Source organism: Symphalangus syndactylus, chromosome 6 (genome assembly GCF_028878055.3).
Source record: "Symphalangus syndactylus isolate Jambi chromosome 6, NHGRI_mSymSyn1-v2.1_pri, whole genome shotgun sequence".
Lineage (NCBI taxonomy): Eukaryota > Metazoa > Chordata > Mammalia > Primates > Hylobatidae > Symphalangus > Symphalangus syndactylus.
Genome location: NC_072428.2, coordinates 57,470,800 through 57,493,134, shown reverse-complemented (window position 1 = coordinate 57,493,134; position 22,335 = coordinate 57,470,800). Strand labels below are relative to the sequence as shown.

General features: G+C 42.9%; 1 protein-coding gene across 9 annotated transcripts in view; it reads right to left on the bottom strand.

The window, feature by feature from the left end:
• Nucleotides 1–5,821, bottom strand: part of ACER3 (alkaline ceramidase 3) — a 156,625-nt gene extending 150,804 nt beyond the window's left edge. For 2 of the 9 annotated variants that reach the window (XM_063641399.1, XM_055283017.2), the window contains exon 1: nucleotides 5,601–5,684. Coding sequence is in view for 5 of the 9 variants with exons in the window: in XM_055283014.2 (XP_055138989.1) it covers nucleotides 5,584–5,686 (103 nt within the window). In the remaining 4 variants the exon portion in view is untranslated. Of the gene's footprint in view, nucleotides 1–4,745; nucleotides 5,014–5,583 lie in introns of those variants that run through there. The other 7 variants (XM_063641397.1, XM_063641398.1, XM_055283014.2 and 4 more) reach the window with 6 other exon arrangements.
• Nucleotides 5,822–22,335: the final 16,514 nt, after the last annotated feature.

Here is a 22,335-nt window from a genome sequence, read left to right as displayed (position 1 = left end):
TACACAGTCTGCACTTTGCAGGGTTTCAATATGCTCAAATTTCAGTTATCACAGTTTAGTTAAATAACACCAATTACCCAATGACGCAATTCAAATTTCAGTTACCACTGTATACTAATTGTGAGTAGCTGAATATAGTACAAACTTCACTGCTACATCTTAAGTCCACAAATCACTATACAAATAACAGAAGTACATCACCATCAGTGACCAACCAGGTCACTTCTTTCAATGTCTGTTGGTGATCAGTCACAGTGAACCTGGTACCAGTTATTCAGTTCATGTACAGAAAGCAAAGCATGTAGTTGAGTTGCCTTCTTGTCTCCTGGAGATAAACTTATGTGCCATGTTACAAAACTGAGTAACAGAAAGAGAGAATTGGCCAAGAATGATGAAAGGGTAGCAGAGAAACAAAAACGTATAATGTTGGAAGTGAAATTCCAATCAAACATAAACAGAATTATAGAAGAAACAGCTGACCATAAGAATGCTGACGCTACTGCCATTCAAGGGACTCTAAATATGTAGTCTGAGGGGCTGGGTGCAGTGGCTCACACCTATAATTCCAGCACTTTGGGAGGCTGAGGTGGGCGGATCACTTGAGGCCAGGAGTTCAAGACCATCCTGGCCAACATGGTGAAACCCCATCTCTACCAAAAAAAAAAAATACAAAAATTAGCCAGGTATGGTAGTGCGTGCCTCCCAGCTACTTGGAAGGCTGAGGTGGGAGGATCGCTTGAGCCCAGGAGGCGCAGGTTGCAGTAAGCCAAGATCACGCCACTGCACTCCAGCCTGGGTGACAGAGTAAGACTTCGTCTCAAAAAAGAAAAAAAAAAAAAAGATTCTGGGCAAGGTGGCTCACACCTGTAATCCCAGCACTTTGGGAGGCCGAGGCAGGTGAATCACTGGAGGTCAGGCATTTGAGAACAGCCTGGCCAACATGGTGAAACCCCATCTCTACTAAAAATACAAAAATTAGCTGGGCATGGTGGCACACTCCTGTAATCCCAGCTATGTGGGTGGCTGAGGCATGAGAATTGCTTTAACCCGGGTGGTGGAGGTTGCAGTGAGCCAAGATTGCGCCATTGCACTCTAGCCTGGGTGACGGCGAGATTCCGTCTCAAAAAAAAAAAAAAAAAAAAAAAAAATGCAGCCTGAGGAATTCAGAGAAAGAGAAGGCAAACTTATCAACATAAATGCATAAAGTAGTTGTGGTAAAAAGGATAAAGATGTCCCAGGAGAAATTATGCTAACAAAGAAAACCTTTGCATTAAAGGAACTCTCGGAGAGATTTCACAATCTTAAAAATGCAAAGGATAAATTTTAGAAGCTGATACAAATTATTAAAGAATTCATGAAGGGATAGTACTCATCCCGGCTGGGCATGGTGGCTCATGCCTATAATCTCAACACTTTGGGAGGCTGAGGTGAGAGGACTGCTTGAGCTCAGGAGTTTGAGACCAGCTTGGGCAACATGGCAAAACCCTGTCTCTACTAAAAATCCAAAAAAAAAAAAAAAAAAAAATTAGCTGGGCATGGTGGCACACACCTGTAGAGTCCCAGCTATGGGGTGCTGAGGTGGCAGGATCACTTGAGCCTGGAAGGTCGAGGCTGCAGTGAGCTGTGATTGTGCCAGTGCACTCCAGCCTAAGCAACAGAGGGACACCTTGTCTCAAGAAAAACCCAAAAACCTGTTGGCCTCATTAGTGTAGCTGTAGCTGGCCAAAAAAAAATTTTTTTTAATTTAAAAGAAAAAAGACAAGTGGGCATGGAAGTTCACACCTGTAATCGCAGCACTTTGGGAGGCTGAAGCAGGTGGATCACTTGAGGTCAGGAGTTCGAGAACAGCCTGGCCAAAACGGCGAAACCCCGTCTCCACTAAAAATACAAAAATTAGCCAGGCGTGGTGGCATGCGCCTGTAATCCCAGCTACTTGGGAGGCTGAGGCAGGAGAACTGCTTGAACCCAGGAGGTGGAGGTTGCAGTGAGCCGAGATCGTGAACTGCCTTCCAGCCTAGGCAACAGAGCGAGACTCTACCTCAAAAAAAAAAAAAAAAAAACTCATTCTATATTATGAATTATGTGACAAAAAGGCAAACACTGTTTTAATTACTCTTGATAAGTGATTTTTATAAACAAAAAAGTTTATTTCTCAATGCTTTTAATGTTTTAAAGTGTACTAAATAAATATGCTTACTTTTTTCATTTCCCTATCTATTCATAGCCAACAGTAAAAGAGTTTACAATGTTTGACAAAAAGTTTTAAAGGTCACAGAACAATCATAACTTTTCCCATTGATTATTAACATAGTGTTACCTGGTTTTAACTTGCATAGTCATTTGTGTGGTCCCACACTATGATGCAAAGCAAGGACTGCCTGTACCTCTAACTTCTGGCAGGTCAAGGGGCTTATTATTTTACAATGAGAGACCTTTTCCTCTGGTCTTTACGATATGCTCAAACAAAAGGAATTTAAACTGATCCTGGCTGATGCTAGGAAGAGTTTTCAGGTGCTGAAAGTGACTGAGAACTACTGCCATATCTGAATATGCAATCCCCCAAACTCTTCATTATTCCCTAAAATACATATATTCTAATGCTGAAAGATAGTTGAAAGATGGCTGAGTAAACTGAATAGTTGTTCAATTTGTCCTTTGTGATAGTATAGTATTTCATATCTGTCTTCCTTTCTTGAATATAGGGGCAAACAATGAATGTGTGATAGAAGTAATGATGGAGAGGTAACATGGACAGTAGCTTTAGAGTCAGACCTCAATGTGAACACTATCTCTACATCACTTACTGTAATCTTAGGTAAATTATTTCTTAGAGCTTCAATGTCCTTATCTTTGAAATGGGGATAATAATACCTTCTTTTTGAAATTACTGTAAAGATCAAAAGAGATAAGATATATGAAGTGCTTAGCAAAGTGTAGTACATAGTGACCACTTAGATAATAGCTATTATTACATTATCCTTAATATTAGCATCAATACTATCATTAATGTAAATACTATCATGATGTTAAAATTGCATTTGCTTTAAACACATATTTTAAACATATTATTAATCAGCATATTTTTCAAAGATCAAATTATCTTAGTTCAAGATATATTATTATAGATACTCATGACTTGCTATGGTAAGATGACTTGACCTCAACTTCCTCCAGATGATTTTCTCCCAAGGTGCATGCGCAAAGGACTGCCAACATTCACTCATCCTCTTCTTGCAACCCCTCTGTTTCCTATGTCAAAACCCTCCCTGTAGTCTGCTCAGAGTTTCCTCTTCTGAGCACATTGAGAACAAATGTCATTTCCCATTTCTCAGAGCTATCTGCCAGAACACAGTATCTTGCTCTCTCAAAGTCCACATGCCAGTTTTCTCTCTTTGCATTTTTTATTTTTATTTTTTGTAGAAATAGGGTCTAACTCTTGCCCAGGTTGGAGTGCAGTGGCACAATTACAGCTCACAGCAACCTTGAACTCCTGGGCTCAAGTGATCTCCCCACCTCAGTCTCCTAAGTAGCTGGGACTACAGGCACAAACCACCATGAAGATCTAATTTTTTTTATTTTTTATGGAGACAGGGTCTCACTATGTTGCCCAGGCTAGACTCAAACTCCTGGCCTCAAGCAATCCTCCTGCCTTGGCCTCCCAAAGTGCTGGCATTACAGGCATGGGCCACGATGCCCAGCCCAGTTTTTTCTTTTGATTTGAATCCAAAACCTTGGTTCTAAACTAAGAGTCATTATTACCTACGTAGACCCATAAAGCTGCAACTAAGGCCAGCCCCTTTTTTCTATTAAACAATTTTTTCCTCTGAAAATATTCACGAGTTTATTGAACAATGTCTGATTTAACACTTTCAGTGACAGAAAGTCCTCTGCCCCCCAAGTCAAACTTTCCCATATCATTGGTTAGGTTTTTCCTTACATTGAAGCAAACTTTTCCCCATTACAGTTGGTTTCTGCCCATAGGCCCTAATTCCAGATTCTAAATAAATTTTTAAAAAATTATTCTATATGATAGCCCATTCAATATTTGAAGACTCTTGAATTCCTCTTTTCCATGTTACACATTTCCAGCACAGAGTGCATGGTTTTACGTCTCTTTCCTTGTGGTCATGGTTCTCTGAACCAGGCATGGGCTTGCCAAAGTGATCTAACAACAAACTGGTAAAGTGCTTCCTTTGCCAACATGTGGGTTCCCAAGTAATTGCATTACAAATGATCCCTTTGCCCATATTTCTTCATGATTATGTAAAATTTATTAATTTAATAGTTCAAGAAAAGTGACTCTTAGCCTAAATCATGGTCATAAGAGAATAGTACTAAAGTCTTGAAAACTGCAAAAAGTGTTCTTTTTTTTTTTTTTTAAACTTAGCCAATTACCAGAACAGAATAAAGTGGGACCATTTGTCATGATATGCTTGCCGCTTTCCTACAAAGCCATGCACAGATGCCTGGGAGCAGGACTCAACAATGAGAAGGTTAGCTAAGAAGAGTTTCACTTCACGTCCTGAGAAGTAGATCCAACTAAAAGAAGGCAGTAATCATTAGCCAAAGGATATTCTCTGCACTTTGCCAGAAGCAGGTACCTAAAAGAAGGATCAAATATTGTGCTCTCAAAACCGGATTAAATGATAGAAAAAGAAGTGGCAGATTTCTCCTAGCCTGGCAGGAAAAATCGTCTATGAAAACAGACAGACACCCACACAGACACAGAACAAGCCCAACCTGACCAGCGGTGCCTGACAGAGCAGCAGCTAAAGAAGAATTCTTAAATCCTCAGAAGGTGCAGTCGGTGGAAGTAGTGTCCTCAGATGACCCCTAACTCCTAGATAGTTGGATAGGACAGAATGGAGCAGGGACTTGGTCCTTTGTGCTCTTGGGAGCCTGGCAGGAGCAGAAGGTACAGACTAGGTGCAAGATGCCTTCGACTCCTGGTGCAAGATGACAGTTGAATAACCATACTCGGAGAGCAGATGACCTCTGGTACTTGAACACATCCTGGGGGATAGAGGTGGGATGGTTCAGATCTCAGACTAGTGAAACTGTTTCCTGGAGGTAAGCGAGGAGGTCTAATATTCCAGTGAAAAGGGAACGGAAAGACGGTAGAATTCTCACGGACTGGGGGAAAGACGAAGCTAGGAACTGTCCCCTTCTGGTGGTGGCAACAGCAGAGCAGGTGTCCTGGGCCCTCATTCCAAGGGGCAGGGTCCTCCACTCTCCCAGCCTGGCCCCACTCCGCTCTTGGGCAGGAATTCCCATTCCCAACCCGGCTCCTCAGGCTTTCCCCCTTAGGTCCAGCAGGGGCTCCCCACTTCCCACTGCTCTTCTGCCCCCCCCAATCCTCAGGCCCCCTTCCTCCCTCCCAGACCCCGGCACTCCTCCCTCTACACACTGGACTCGCGGCCCGCTCCTCTCAGCCTCCCGCTGGCCCAGGGCGCCGCATTCCAGCTCCCGGGGCCAGGCCTGGCACCTCCCCTCGCGGCCAGGTTCGCCCTTTGCCTTCCTCACACGGCGTCTCCTCAGCCCGGTGCCCTCTCGCCCCCGCTCCCCTCCTCAGGCCACACTCACAGAACTCGGCGATGTACCAGGTCACGGAGTAGTTCTCCTCGCACCAGTCCAGCGTGGAGGTCGTGGGGCCCCAGTAGCCCTCCCGGTCCGCGGCCGGAGCCATCACGCCGCCGCCGCCGCCCAGGCGCTCAGCTCACAGTGCCGGGTTAGGCTGGCGAGCAGGCCGGCTCCGGCCCAGCCCGCGCGCTCGCTCGCGCGCTCGCTCGCGCCCCGCCCTGCCCTGCCCTGCCTCCCCGAGGGGCGGGGCCTGGCGCCGTTACTCACACGGCCCTGACGGAGGCCCCGCCCACCGGCGCCGCTGGGCCGCGGGGCCGGGCCAGGCCTGACCTGGCGCTAGGCCCACTCGGAGGGCGCCGGCTGGCCCCGCCCCTCTTCACCCTTGGGCGGGGCAGGGGCGTGATCCAGGAAGGAGCCGGGGGCCTGGGCTTCCTGGCCCGCGTAGACACGCCAATGGCCGTAGGTTGGGGGTTGCTGACATCCCAGAGGCTATTCTGTCAGGATGTGCCAGAGCCTCTATTTGTGTGTGTGTGGTTTGATTTAATCGGGGCGGGGGTGGGATGAATACTTCTATCAAGCCCTTGCTTGATTAAACCTGTGCAGCGAAGCGCCTTTATGTCTTCTATTGAGCCACAGGCCTCAAATGGAGCCCCAAAACAGAGTACCCCCAACCAATTCCCGCGATTCTCAGGAAATAAACCGTGATTTTCTGATAAAGGTGTAAGTATCTCTTTGGTACAAAGGGAAAGGGTGAACAACCCAGGACCGAAAAAAGAAAAAAGTAGGTTCTGAGATCCTAAAAAAAAGAATGCTGCTAGCTAGAGCAGTAAAGCAAAGTTTCCCTGCTTCGTTTGGGCCTCCAAGCGCAGAGGTTTCCATGTTCTAACTATAATTGTGCCCTGCTCTTCAGGCAACCAACAGCCTACCCCTACTTCCAACTTCAAAAGTCTAATACTCTCAGCCACCATCTGGGAGTATCCTAGACGGCAAAACCCCGTGTCTACGAAAAACACAAAAATTAGCTGGGCGCGGTGGCTCAGACCTGTGGTTCCAGTTACCTGAGAGGCTGAGGTGGGAGGATCACTTGAGCCCCCGCGGTGGAGATTGCATGCAGTGAGCTGAGACTGTGCCAATCCAGCCTGGGAGAACAGAGCGAGACCCTGTCTCTAAATAAATAAATAAATAAATAAATAAAAAGTCTAGTACTCCAGAGGTCTGCCAGAGGGCTCTTCCTAAAACAGATGCAACCACCCTTGCCCCTAGTGTTCAGCTACACCAAACTCAAACTTTCCCCTCTCCTAGAATGTGCTGGGTCACCTACCTTTGTTCCCACAGTTCAACTGGGACAGCCTAACTCTCTTCTCCGTTTGACCAACTCCCCACTCTTCTTTTAAAATCCAGCTCCCTGAAGCCGTCCCAGATGTTTACACCCGAGAGCTTCCTTGCCCTTTGTCCACATCCTACTGTGCTACATCCTGATCAGAGACCTTGCTTTCCATTCTTTATGGTCTTAGTATTAGGACTCTGCCTGAATACACAGTAAGAAGTGAGTATAAATGAAGGATGATACAACTGCTATTTTCTAAATAAATAAGTCAGATGTGGTACAAGTCAAAGGTAAAAGAGAGAACAAGGAGAGATGAAGAGCCCACAGCCTTTCTACAAAATAACCATAGCCAATTAGCAGGAAATAGATGCAGAACTTTTATTTGCTAGGTGCAAAACCTAGGGAAGCAGTGTATTTTTTTTTTTTTTTTTTTTTTTGAGACAGTCTTGCCCTGTCGGCAGGCTGGAATGCAGTAGCATGATCTCGGCTCACTGCAATCTCCGCCTCCTGGGTTCAAGCGATTCTCCTGTCTCAGCCTCCAGAGTAGCTGGGACTACAGGCGTGCACCACGACTCCCAGCTAATTTTTGTATTTTTAGTAGAGACAGGGTTTCACCATGTTGGCCAGGCTGGCCTCGATCTCTTGATCTCATGATTCACCCACCTCAGCCTCCCAAAGTGCTGGGATTACAGGCGTAAGCCAACGCGTCCGGCCGGAAGCAGTGTATTTTAATAGGAATAGTAGCCTCTCTGAAATTTTTCTTTTTTGAGACAGTCTTGATCTGTCGCCCAGGCTGGAGTGCAGTGGCGCCATCTTGGCTCGTTGCAACTTCTGCCTTCCGGGAATCGTGCCTCAGTACCCCCTCATCCCCATAGCTGGGATTACGGGAGCCTGCCACCACACCTGGCTAATTTTTGTATTTTTAATAGAGACGAGATTTCACCATGTTGGCCAGGCCAGTCTTGAACTCCTGACCTCGAGTGATCCACCCTCCTTGGTCTCCCAAAGTCCTGGGATTACAGGCCTGAGTTACACGCCGCCTGGCCTGAAATTTTTATTTTGAATGTCACTGAGCTTCTACTATATACCAGGCCCTGTTTGGCTGCCTGGGTGCTAGGACCACACAGAGGTAAACATGAAAGATCCAAGAAGGCCGTCTCCAGAGAGATAAAAGCCATCGAGGTGTGGGGAAACATCTATTTCTAGTCATTTTATCTCATCATCTAAAACTTCCGTTTTGTTTATGTGTTTATATAATAATCATGAGCATATATAATTTATAAATGAATGAAATATTTATATATTTGTACGCTCAAAATGAATACGCAAAAACTCATACTCAAAAGTGATTTGCCAATGAGGTGTGCAATCAGAACAGTGCAGAGACCACAACAATAGAGTATGATCATTCTTAGCTAGGAGTAAAAAAAAAAATAGGGTGTTGTGGAACCCCCTATGTGAAAATAACCCCTGACCCAGCCAAGTGACTCAAGGCAGGATGAGGCCTTGGCTGAGTCAATACTCTGCACAGTGTTCATCAATAGTGATTGATGAGGACGGAATTTAGGAGAGAGAAATTCCCCCATCCAAGAGAAAAGGTGCATTGCAGAAGTTTCACTCAGAAAACACAAAATGAATTTCACAGTTCCTTCAGCAATATCTACCTTCCTTTTTCTTTTTTTCTAAAAAATTTCCCCCCTTGAGCATAAAAGCAATGCCTGGAAATGTAAGGGACCCAGACTAGTCAAAACTATTTCAAAAGAGAACAAAGCTGGAGGACTTACACTTCCCGATTTCAACACTTACTATACTTACTGTAAAACTATAATAATGAGGACAGTGCAGTACTGGCACAAAGATAGACCTGTAGATCAAAGGAATAGAATTGAGAGTCCAGCAATAAACCCTTACATTTATGGTCAATTGATTTTTAACAAGGATGCCAAGACAATTCAATGGGGGACGAATAGTCTTTCAACAAATAGTGCTGGGACAACTGGATATCCACATGCAAAAGAATGAAATTAGAATGCTTCCTGTTACAATAAACAAAATTCAACTCAAAAGAGATCATAGACCTAAATGTAAGAGCTAAAACTATAACATTCTTAGAAGTTTACATAAAAATAAATATTTGTAACCTTGGAGTAGGCAATGGTTTCTTATATAAAACACCAAAAACACAAGCGACAAAAGGAAAAATAGATAAATTGGACTTCATCAAAATTAAAAACTCCTTTGCTGAAAATGATACCATCAAGAAAGTGAAAAGACAACCCACAGAATGAAAGAAATTATTTGCAAATCATATATCTTATATGAGACTTGTATCCAGAATATATAAAGAACTTGTAATTCAATAATTAGAAGACGAATAACTCCCAATAACCCTATTAAAGGATGAGTAAAGGATCTGAATAGACATTTCTCCAAGGAAGATATACAAATGATCAATAAAAACATGAAAAGCTGTTCAACATAGCTGGGCGTGGTGGCTCAAGCCTGTAATCCCAGCACTTTGGGAGGCCGAGGCAGGCGGATCATGAGGTCAGGAGATCGAGACCATCCTGGCTAATACAGTGAAACCCCGTCTCTACTAAAAATACAAAAAATTCACCAGGCCTGGTGGTGGGCACCTGTAGTTCCAGCTACTCGGGAGGCTGAGGCAGGAGAATGGCGTGAACCCAGGGGACGGAGCTTGCAGTGAGCGGAGATTGCGCTGCTGCACTCCAGCCTGGGCGACAAAGCAAGACTACGTCTCAAAAAAAAAAGAAAAAAAGAAAAAGAAAAAGAAAAGATGTTCAACATAATTAGCCATTAGAAAAATGCAAATCAAAACCACAGTGAGATGCCACTTCACACACCCTAGGGTGGCTATAATCAAAAAGACAAATAACAACAAATGTTGGCAAGCATGTGGAGAAAGTGGAACCCTCAAACATCGCTGGTATGTAAAACGGTGCAGCAGCTTTGAGAACTTTTTCAGTTCCTCAGAATGCTAAATGGAGTTATCATATGACCTAAGTAGTTTTACTCCTAGGTATATGCCAAGAGAATTAAAAACATATATCCACCAAAAACTTGTACAAGGATGATCATAGCAGTATTATTCACAGTAACCAAAAAGTGGAAACACACCAAATGTCCATCAATTGATGAATAGATTAATAAGTGTGATATACCCATTCAATGAAACATTATTCTGCAATAAAAAGGAATGAAATGAAATACTGGTGCATGCTACAACATGGATGAACCTTGAAAATTTTATGCCATATCAAAGAAGCCAGACACCAAGAGGCACATATTGTGATTCCATTTATAATATATGGAACATCTAGAATAGGCAAATCTGAAGAGATAGAAAGTAAATATCTGAAGAGATAGAAAGTAAATCAGTGGTTGTCTGAGAAGGGGAGCAGGAACGGGAGGTGACTGTTAATGGGAATAGGGTAAGTTTGGGGGATGATGAAAGTGTTCTAAAATTAGATTGTGGTGATAGTTACACAACTCTGTGAACATGCCAAAAAAAAAAACCCACTGAAGTGTATACTTTAAATGGCCAATATGTATGGTGTGTAAATTATATCTTAAAACTTTTTATTTTATTTTATTTTATTTTATTTTGAGATGGAGTTTTGTTCTTTTTGCCAAGGCTGGAGTGCAAGGGTATGATCTCGGCTCACTGCAACCTCTGCTTCCTGGGTTTAAGTGATTCTCCTGCCTCAGCCTCCTGAGTAGCTGAGATTACAGGTGTGCATCACCATGCCTGGCTAATTTTGTATTTTTAGCAGAGACCAGGTTTCACCACGTAGGCCAGGCTGGTCTTGAACTCCTGACCTCAGGTGATCTGCCCACTTCGGCCTCCCAAAGTGCTGGGATTGCAGGCATAAGCCACTGCACCCGACCAAAACTTTTGTTTAAAGCAATACATTCTTAAGTTGAAAAATTTAGAAAATACCAAAAAAAAGTATAAAAAAAGAAATCACTTATAATCCCACCAACTAGCAATGTCCATTGTCAACACTTAAGTACATTTTCTTCCATTATTTTATCTAATGACTTGTTTACATGATGGAGCTATTTTTGTATTTATATTTCATATTCTTTCATAAGCATTTCTCATGCTATTAAAAGTACTCATAAATATCACTTTAATAGTTACATTAGGGAGGGTGCAGTGGATCGTGCCTATAATCCCAGCACTTTGGGAGGCCAAACTGGGAGGATCTCTTGAGCTCAAGAGTTCAACACCAGCCTGGGCAACATAGCCAAACCCTGTCTCTACAAAAAATTTTAAAAATTAGCTGGGTGTGTTGGTGTGTGCCTGTAGTCCCAGCTACTCAGAAGGCTGAGACGAGAGGGTGCCTGAGCCCAGGAGTTTGAAGTTACAGTGACATATTATGCACCACTCCACTCCAGCCTGGGCAACAGTGAGACCCTGTTTCTAAAAAAAAAAAAAAAGAAGTTGCATCATATCCAATTTTATAAATAAATCACAATTTACTTAATTATGATATATTACTATTCCCTTACTACTGGGTATTTAGGTTATTTCCAGTGCTGATATTTTTTTTCAACTAACAACCCAAATTTTGAAAGCTTTCAACTAGATTCCTACTGAAAATTCTTTTTATCAGTTTTCAATGTGACAAAAGAAATCCAAGCTGTAATTAATTTTTCCATATGAGATATGTTGTACCATTTCACAACTGCAAAGGAAAATTTGAAACCACAAAAACCAAATGTGTAGGCTCACCACAGGATAAGTGATCTTAAGATCTACAAGTTACCTCTTGGCCTCTTTTACAGCTCAGTGCATTCATGGCAGCCCCTTAACACTGCCTAGCCACCTCTCTATGGGAGACATGGAGTGTCACCAAAAGACAACAGACCTCAACCTGGGGACAGAACCTTAGCCTTTCTGGGAAGGCTCCCCTGACCCTCAGACAGGGTTGAAGAGCCTCCTGTGTTCTCCTGCAGACCCTTGGTTTCCCTCTGCCGTACTCCTCTCACTTTTGGTAATAGTCTATTTAGGAGTTGGCCTTCCAGACCCTGTCCCACTCTATCTCTATATCTTCATCTGGACCTGACACAGGATTGATGCTCAGGAGATACTTATAGAACAATGTAACAATAGTGTTTACCGAACATTTACCATGGGCTAGACCCTGTTCTGAGTTTTATGTATAAATATATAAACTCAGTAAAATCTTACAGCAATCCTATGAGGTAGACACTGTTCTTTTTCTCATTTTGCAGTTAGGGACATTAAAGTACAAACAGGTTAAGTTACTTGCCCAAATATATATAACTAGTTCATAGCAGAGCAAGGATTTGAATCTAGCAGGCTGGCGTTAGAGCACAGGTGCTTAATAGCTACATTAAGAAAAATTTCTAATGGATTTGTGAAATCTTGATAATGAAGCCTACTTAGAGGATTTTACAGGGATCTAGAGAGCACTGATGAGGGTAAGTGCCATTAGGATAGAAATCATATGTCACCACTGTATGCCTAACACACAACTTGCTGAAGATTACATTGTCAATAAATACACAGTGAATGTGTATATATATATATATATATATATATACATATATATAAAAAGGCAAGGATGAGAAAAGGCACAAGAGAATACGAATTTTTAAAATGTTATTACATTTATTATTTACTTTCTCTGTTTAATATAACCAGTAATGTATGTTCCTTATGGAAAATTTAAAAATACAGATGGGAAAAAATAATTTTATTATGAATATATAATATACTAAAATAATATCTATAACTTACATAAATTATTCAGAAAAATAATGAAATGAATCTTGACATAGCCATCACCCAGTTTAAGAGATGGACCATAGCCAATTACTTGAACCCCTGTGTATCCTTCTTCAATCTCATCACTTTCCTTTCTCCATAAGCAACTACCCTCCTGAATTTTGTTTTTATCATTCCTTTACTTTTCTGTATATTTTATCATATAAATGTATCCCTGAACATATATGTTTTTGAACTTGATATAAGTAGACTCGCATGAAATATATTATTTGGAGACTTGCTCTTTTTTTTTTTGTCAAAATACTGTACTTGTAAGATTCATCCATGTTGTTGCATAAGGCATTAGTTTATTTATTTTTACTCTTATTTTTTTGGAGACGGGGTCTCACTCTGTCCCCCAGGCTAGAGTGCAGTGGCACATTATAGCTCACTGTAACCTTGAACTCCTGGCGCAAGGGATCCTCTCGCCTCAGTCTCCTAAGTAGCTAGGACTACAGGCGCATCACCATGCCTCACTGGTTTTTATTTTTTAATTTTTTTGTAGAGACAGGGTCTGGCTATGTTGCCCAGGGTGGTCTCAAACTTCTGGCCTCAAGTGATCCACCTCAGCCTCAGAGTGTTGGGATTACAGGTGTGAACCACTACGCCTGGTCAAGTTTTACTCTTTTATGGCCTTCTTTTGTATGACAATACCACAATATATTTATCAATTCTGCTAAGATGAATATGAAGTTGTTTTTCACCTTTGCTATTATAACCACTGCTATCCTGATGTTTATTTTTACATACCTTCTGACACACGTACAAGCATATTACCTTTAGCATGTTACCTATGAATGAACGTTTGCACATTTTCAAATTAGTAGATAATGCAAAGATTGTACCAATGTACATTTTCACAATTAAATTACATTTCACACTGAAAATATATTTATTCAAAAAAAATCCACAGTGAAAAAATATATAAAGAATCACCTGAGACTGGGCACAGTGGCTGATTCCTATAATCTCTGTGCTTTGGGAGGCAAAGGTGAGACAATTGCTTGAGACCAGGAGTTCAAAATCAGCCTGAGCAACATAGTAAAACCCCACCTCTACCAAACAACTAAAAATCAGTCAGGTGCGGTGGCACAGGCTTATAGTTCTAGCTACTTGAGAGAATGAGGTGGGAGGACATCTTGAGACTGGGAGTTCGAGGCTGCAATGAGCTATAATCACACCACTGCACTCCAGCCTGGGCAACACAGCAAGAGCAGGATCCTGTCAAAAAGAAAGAAAGAGAGAAAAAGAGAGAGAGAGACAGAGAGAGAGAGAGAGACAGACAGACACAAAGAAAGAAAGAAAGAAAGAAAGAAAGAAGAAAGAAAGAAAGAAAGAAAGAAGAAAGAAAGAAAGAAAGAAAGAAAGAAAGAAAGAAAGAAAGAAAGAAAGAAAGAAAAGAAAGAGAGAAAGAGGAATCAGCTGGGTGCAGTGGCTCATGCCTGTAATCTCAGCACTTTGGGAGGCTGAGGGGAGTGGACCACCTGAGGTCAGGAGTTCAAGACCAGCCTGGCAAACATGGTGAAACCCCATCTCTACTAAAAAATACAAAAATTAACCAGGCGTGGTGGTGGGCGCCTGTAATCCCAGCTACTCGGGAGGCTGAGGCAGAGGATCACTTGAACCCGGGAGGTGGAGGTTTCAGTGAACCGAGATCGCACCACTGCACTCCAGCCTGGGCAACAGAGCAAGACTCCATCTCAAAAAGAAAAAAGAAAGAAGGAAAAAGGAATCAAGAATCACCTGGAATTTCATCACGTAGTAAACACTGATAATATTTTGGTGTATAATTAGCCAGATATTTTTCATACATATACATGTTTTATTAAAATAGTTATAAAATGCAAATCATTTTGGAGCTTTCTATTTTTACTTAAAATGCATAAGCATTGAAAAATAAATGTCTTATGTACCTGCTGATGCTTATGCTTCCAGAAACATTATTAGACTAATCATCACTCCTAATTCCAGACTTTGAGACTCTACTCTGATGCCATCCTGATGATCCCAGGAAGGCATTAGACCCCAACAGCAGGACCCCAAGCCCCATTCTCCAGGCAGCGTTAGTGCTAGGGCCTGATTTTCTCATAAGGCCTGATTCTCTCATAAGACTTATTTTCTAAACTCAGAAGAAACTTGGATTACACAGAACAAAAGTCAATTTCAAGCTCCTTGAGTTAGCTAGACTTCCTGGGCCCCTTGTCTCCCAGGATTTCCCCTTGCAGACCTCTTCTATTACCTTCTATATCTTGGCCGCAGGCCACCTGCCATGTCTCCTTGCCAGTGCCCTTACGTTCTCTCCCGTTTTCTCCCGATTGGAGTCTCCTCTAGTTACATCACATCTTTGCAAAACTTGAATAAATGAAAGTCAGTTTACATGGGAATCTGCAAAATGAATTGAACGTCTGTTATCAAGCAAGCTTAGTGTTGGGAATACAGAGTATTCCCAATTTTGACCTGGTAATAAATGAAATATGACAAAACACACAAAGCAAGTTAGTAAATTCACTTTCTAATAAATATTTAAGGAATCCCAGCTGTGTGTCGGGCACTATTCTGGGCAATAGAGGAGGTAAAACAGACAAATCTCAAAGGTCAAAATGGGGTTTTCTTGAGACTGAGTCTCACTCTGTTGCCCAGGCTGGAGTGCAATGGTGTGATCTTGGCTCACTGCAACCTCTGTCTCTGGGTTCAAGCCATTCTTCTGCCTCAGCCTCCCAAGTAGCTGGGATTATAGGCGTGCACTACCATGCCTGGCTAAGTGTGGTATTTTTAGTAGAGATGAGGTTTCGCCATATTGGACAGTTTGGTCTGGAACCCCTGAACTCAGGTGATCCACTTGCCTCGACCTCCCAAAGTGCTGGGATTATAGGGGTGAGACACTGCGCCCGGCCCGGGATTACCTTTTAAAATCTTTCTAACAATCCTGTGAATTAAGTACTACTTTTAGCCCTTGTTTACAGATGATGAAACTGACACAGTGAGGTTAGGTATTTCACCCAATGGCAGCCAGATCATAAGCAGCTGAGCCTAGGCTGGAATCCAGGCAGTCTGGTGCCAGAGGCCATGTTCTTCTCTGCTGTGCCAAGCTGGCTGTGTGAGCTTGGAAGAAAGGGCTGTGCTGGACAGAGAGAACTAGAGGTCTCCTTAGAGGCCAACACTGTGGTTTTACCTTGCAGCTGAAGTGTAGGCAATGAGGCTTATGAGGTCTGCAGGGACAATGCCATCAAGGGCCTACAGGGTTTTAAGTGAGATCTTGATGTGGGTATGTGTGCAGAAGGGAGGACAGATCGACTGAATTGGGAAAGACTGAAGACATGGAGCCTGCAGAAGAGACTATTGCAGTGATAGGGTGAGTAGCAATAGTGATGGAAAGGAGAGGACAAATTCACAGATGTTTAGAGGGTAGAATCAACAGGAATTGGAGACAGACCTGTGAGGAAGGGTTGAAAGTGAAAGAGAAGAAAGTGGTAGGTTTCCAGCCATTCCTAGCTGCTAGGAAAACCAGAAAATTAATCTGGCTGTAGTAGATTGTTGTGGGTGGTTGGTCAGAGCAGAAGGCAGAGAAAGCATTTCTGGGCAAGAAACAGACTGCAAGGGCTTGAAAGGGCAAGAGAAAAACAGGCAGAATGAGACATTCAGAGTGGCTGAACTTGTGTGCAGACAGGAGGGAGGAGTGAGGACAAATATCAGAGACTAAAGATGGAAAGGCTGGGGCCCAATATGCTGTGATAACGCGTTTGGGGTTAATCTTAGTGTTCAAGAAAGGGAATAACATGTTTAAATCCACGTGTTAGAAGAAATAAGTTTTTGATGTGGGGATTTTTTGTAGTAGGGCAGGGTAAGGAGGAGGCGAGAGATCAGGAAAATCAATTAGAAGGCTGTGGCAAATAATCTTGGCAAAGGATAGGACAGTCAGATTAAACTGCAACACAGGTCCTGGACAGTCCTTGCCCCAAATTTCCGGGAGAGAACTTCAGAGTTCCTTGCTTGGTGGAAGATAGAGAAGAGCTGAAGTTTACCAAGTCAGTTCCTGAGCCCAAAATACGCCACACCCTGGGAGGTAAGTCACCACACATATGAACAGAGTCAACAGCCTTTTTCCACCTGGAAAGTTGTTACAAAATAAATTTCACGAAGTTGAGTATTAATTGAATAGCTCTAATTTGATTGTTTTGTTTTGAATGAGGTTATGGAAACATCAACAATTTTAAAAGTACCCTAAAGACACTTGCCCTGTGAACAGGAATTCCTTCCTTTCAACATTGCCTATAAGCCAAGCCCTCTCTTTTCTTTAACTCATAATTTCTATCTGTGCATAGATGGATGTCTGATTTTCTTGTATCTACCCTAGCACTGTTACCGTCTAGAGGCTGACCCAAATCTTTATCTCTAACCCAGATCAGTTTCCACAGCTTCAGCTCTTCAATCAGGATCATGTTTTGCTGCAGGCGACAGAAAAGTAGTTCCAGTGCCTTAACCAAAGAAGGGTTTGTTTTTCTCAGGCAGTAGACAGTCCAGGGCCCTGCCACAGCTCCACAGTGCCAGAATCCTTCTTCTTGCTCTGCCCCCTTAGGGTATGGTCTTCAGCCTCATGGTCACAAGATGGCTGCTTCTTGTCTAAGAAACCCAACTCTGTTTGGGTAAGACAAAGGAAGAAGGGCAAGGGTAAAAAGCAAATGCCAGCCAGGACTGTCCATTGCTATCATGAAAACAATAGCCAGGCCAGGCACGGTGGCTCACACCTGTAATCCCAGTACTTTGGGAGGCTGAGGCAGGAGGATCACTCGAGCGCAGGAGTTCCAGACCAGCCTGGGTAACACAGTGACACCCTGTCTCTGTGAAAGAAAGAAAGAAAGAAAAGAGAAAGAAAGAAAGAAGAAAGAAAGAAAGAAAGAAAGAAAGAAAGAAGAAGAAGAAAGAAAGAAAGAAAGAAAGAAGAAGAAAGAGAAAGAAAGAAAGAAAGAAAGAAAGAAAGAAAGAAAGAAAGAAAGAAAGAAAGAAAGAAAGAGGGGAGGGAGGGAGAGAGGGAGGGAGGGAAGTGAAGGAAACAGCCTCTTCAGAACCTACACCCATTGATATCCACTTAGAACGCTTTGGTAGGAACAGGGGTCTCATGACCAACCATAAATAGTCTGGGAAGACTGACAAAAGAGTCTAGGAGAGTGGATGTTTTAGCTGGGCACCACACTGTCCAAACAAAATTGGCTTCTGTTAGGAAAAAAGTAGGGGGACAGGATATTCAGTGACCAACTGACAAGATCTCCCATAGACCAGCATTTCCAACTATCTTCTGAACAGCTCTCCTTGGATATTTCTTTTTCTTTTTTTTTTGAGATGGAGTCTCATTCTTTCGCCCAGGCTGGATGCAATGGCGTGAGCTTGGCTCACTGCAACCTCCGCCTCCCAGGTTCAAGTGATTCTCCTGGCTCAGCCTCCCGAGTAGCTGGGATTATAGGCACCTGCCATCATGCCCGGATAATTTTTATATTTTTGCAGAGACAGGGTTTCTTTTCTTTTTTTTTTGTTTGTTTTTTGACAGAGTCTTGCTCTCTCCCCAGGCTGGAATGCAATAGCTTGATCTTGGCTCACTGCAACCTCCGCCTCGCGGGTTCAAGCAATTCTTCTTCCTCAGCTTCCCAAGTAGCTGGGATTACAGGCACCCACCACCACGCCCAGCTAAGTTTTTTGTATTTTTAGTAGAGACGGGGTTTTACCATGTTGGCCAGGCTGGTCTTGAACTCCTGACCTCAGGTGATCTGCCCGCCTCGGCCTCCCCAAGTGCTGAGATTACAGGCATGAGCCAGGGCGCCTGGCCGGATATTTCATAAGGATCTCAGATTCGTTATGTTCTAAAGTTATCTAATTTTCCCTCCACACTGGCTTCTCTTCCACTGTTTTTTTTTTTTTTCATAGTGAAATTCACAACCATTGACCCAGTTTGTTAAAGAATGAAGCCTTGACTGGGTGCGGTGGCTCATGCCTGTAACCCCAGCACTCTGGGAGGCTGAGGAGAGCAGATGACTTGAGCCCAGGAATTCAAGACCAGCCTGGGCAACATGGTGAAACCCCGTCTCTACTAAAAATACAAAAATTAGCCAGGTGTGGTGTCATGCGCCTGTAGTCCTAGCTACTCAAGAGGCTGATGTGGGAGGATCATTTGAGCCCAAGAGGTTGAGGCTGCAGTGAGCTGTGGGCGACAGGGCAAGTCCCTGTCTCTAAAAAAAAAGAAAGAAGCCTTGACACCTCCCTATCTCCATGCAGCTTTATCCAGTGATAAGACCCTATGAATTCTTCTCTCTGTCCATTTTCCTCTCTCCCCTACTACCATTATCTCTGTCCAAGTCATCATTGCCTATGCCCTGATAACCCTAAAGAATGTCTTGCCCTGCTCCAGTCCCACAACCTATTTATTCTTTACACTGTGGCTGCCAGAGGGCTCTATCAATGTCTTCTTCCAAACAACAAAATAACTTTCAGTGATTTTCCACAACCTATGGGATAAAGGCCAGACTCCCTGATATGACCAGCAAGGCTCTTTGTGACCTAATTCCTGTCCATCTCTCAAATCTTGTTGTTGCATTCCTAAAATACTTTCTCTTCCCTAAAAGAACCCCTTCTCTCACTCCTGGGCTTTTGTGAACATTTTCCCTTCAGGTTGAATCTCCCCTTCCCTTTCTGCCACTTTGGCTAACTATTGTTTAATCATTCAAGTCTCAGCTCAAACCAGACTTTCTCCAGAAATTCTTCTTGATCGTAACATCACTCTGTATTGTATTCATCTGTCTACTTGTCTTCCCCACCAGCAAGATCCATTCCTCTCAAACTTAAGAGAATATCACAGTGGCTGCTTGTTATGTTTCAGCTGAGACCTAAAGAATCAGAATCTTGGCTAGGCACAGTGGCTCACACCTGTAATCCCAGCACTTTGGGAGGCCGAGGCAGGTGGATAACTTGAGGTCAGGAGTTTGAGACCAGCCTGATATCAACATGGTGAAAACCTGTCTCTATTAAATACAAAAAATTAGCCGAGTGTGGTGGTGCGCACCTGTAATCCCAGCTACTTAGGAGGCTGAGGCAGAAGAATCGCTTGAACCCAGGAGAAGGAGGTTGCAGTGAGCTGAGATTACATCATTGCAGTCCAGCCTGTGCAACAAGAGCAAAAACTCCATCTCAAAAAAAAAAAAAAAAAAAGAATCAGAATCTCTGGGGCCCTGGATCTGCAAGCTTGGGTCATTGTGAGACAGGAACCACATCTTGAGAAACTGAGGCAGACTCCAGGCAGCCTCAGGGCAAGGAAAGTGTCTTGGCTCTCAGTGTATCCCTCGTGCCTAGCACAGGGCAAGGCGCAGAGTGAGCCATCTGTGTAACTCCAAATCCCTTCTCTTTCCACTACCTGTACGATAAAGTCCGAACTCCCTTACGTGACGGATAAGGCTCTTTGTGACCCGGTTCCTGCCCACCTCTCAGGCCCTGTTGCTGCATATGTGAATGAGGTAGAATGGTGTCATCCACTTAAACGAATGATTACTAGTTATAGGGTACACAGACGTTGATGTCAGATAGGTAAAGCAATCAATCAATCAATCAATCAATCTTTGGTGATTCTCTATTGCCCATGGGATCAAGTCCAAACACCCTGACAGATCTCAGATTTGAAGCCAGCAATGCCTCTTATTATTTCTGTGAATTTGAGTTATTTTCTTATGCCTTGGCTCCTTCACCTGAAAAACTAGGCTAATACCTACATCAATCTCACAATGGTGCTGTTAGAAGTAAATGAGATACTGAGTTTAAGGCACTTAGGGCAATGCCTTGGAATATAGCAAAAACTCAATACAAATTGACCATTTGCTACTACTACTACTACCACCACCACCACCATCACTACTACTACTATTTATGAAGTGTCTGTTTAATTCTAGCCAGGAATTTACAATTTTTATTTTACTTTTTTTAGAGACAGAGCCTCTCTATGTTGCCAAGATGGAACCTGAACTCCTGGGCTCAAGCAATCCTCTCTCTGCAGCCCCAAGTTGACTGAGGCTATAGGTATGCACCACTGCACCTTCTAGCCAGGTGTTTAAGTAAGTATATATAAACTTATGTTTTTTTTAGATGGAATTTCTCTCTTGTTGCCCAATTTGGAGTGCAATGGGGCAATCTTGGCTCACTGCAACCTCCGCCTCCCAGGTTCAAGTGATTCTCCTACCTCAGCTTCCTGAGTAGCTGGGACTACAGGCACCCACCACCACACCTGGCTAATTTTCGTATTTTTAGTAGAGAAGGGTTTTCACCATGTTGGCCAGGCTGGTCTTGAACTCCTGACCTCTGGTTATTCATCTACCTTGGCCTCCCAAAGTGCTAGGATTACAGGTGTGAGCCACCACGACTGGCATTTTGTTTTTTTGTTTTTTTGTTTTGTTGTTTTGTTTTTTGTTTTTTGGTTTTTTGGTTTTTTTTTAGACAGAGTCTGGCTCTGTTGCCCAAGCTGAAATGCAGTGGTGTGATCACAGCTCACTGTAACCTCCCTTTCCTAGGCTCAAGCTATCCTCCCACCTCAGCCTCTCAAGTAGCTGGGACTACAGGCACACACCACCACACCTGGCTAATTTTTGTATTTTTTATAGATATGGAGTTTTGCCATGTTGCCCAGGCTGGTCTCAATCTTGTAGGCTCAGGCAATCTGCCTGCCTGGGTCTCCCCAAGTGCTGAGATTACAGGCGTGATCCACCATACCCGGGAGTAAGCATTTTTATATGCATTACTTTATTTAATTATTCCAGTCACTTACCAAGATAAATATCACTATCCTCATTTTATAGATAAGAAAACTAGGTCAACTGAACAATTTGTCTGTCCAATGGACTCAACTGAAAAACTTATCTCTGGATATTTGTAATAAAACATGCTAAAACCCTAAGTCAAAACATGATACTAATTAACAGGAAATTGTTAATTGTTCTTCTGATATATACAGCAAAAGGGAATTGAAAGCATTATTTCCAAATTGATTGTGCCACATAAATTTGGCTACATATGAGTCCAACATATAAAGACAAACTCTTCTTATGATCTTGTACTTTGCTTTACAGTTTGTTCCAATAGAACTCGACGTTTTGTGTATGCACAGCAACAGGTGACACAAACACAAGTTGGGATCATTGTGGGTAACCTGAGTATGTTGGAAACCAAGGAGGTGCTGAATATTATTATATGAAGCTTATGAATTGAAGTGAATGGTAGAACCAGGCCAAACCACACATTGCAAAACAGGCAGCAAAGTTTGGGCCAAACGTGGCCAAGAATTTCCAAATAACATATAGCTGGTTGATAGGTAGTATCTACAATATCCCAAACCCATATTTTCCTCTCCAGAGCATCGTGGTGATGAAACTTGATTTTGTGACTAAAACAGAACCTGTCGATTTGCAAGTAATGACCCAGAACACCAAGTTGTTAGTGTATGCAGTTCAAAGTAGTGCTTGCATACTTGGAGACAGAAATTGTAGATATTGACCATAGTATGTGTTACTGGTGTAGGGTGTCCAGGTTCTTGGTGTTTTGAACAAAGAATTGAACAAAGTACACAAACAAAACAAGGAAAGAA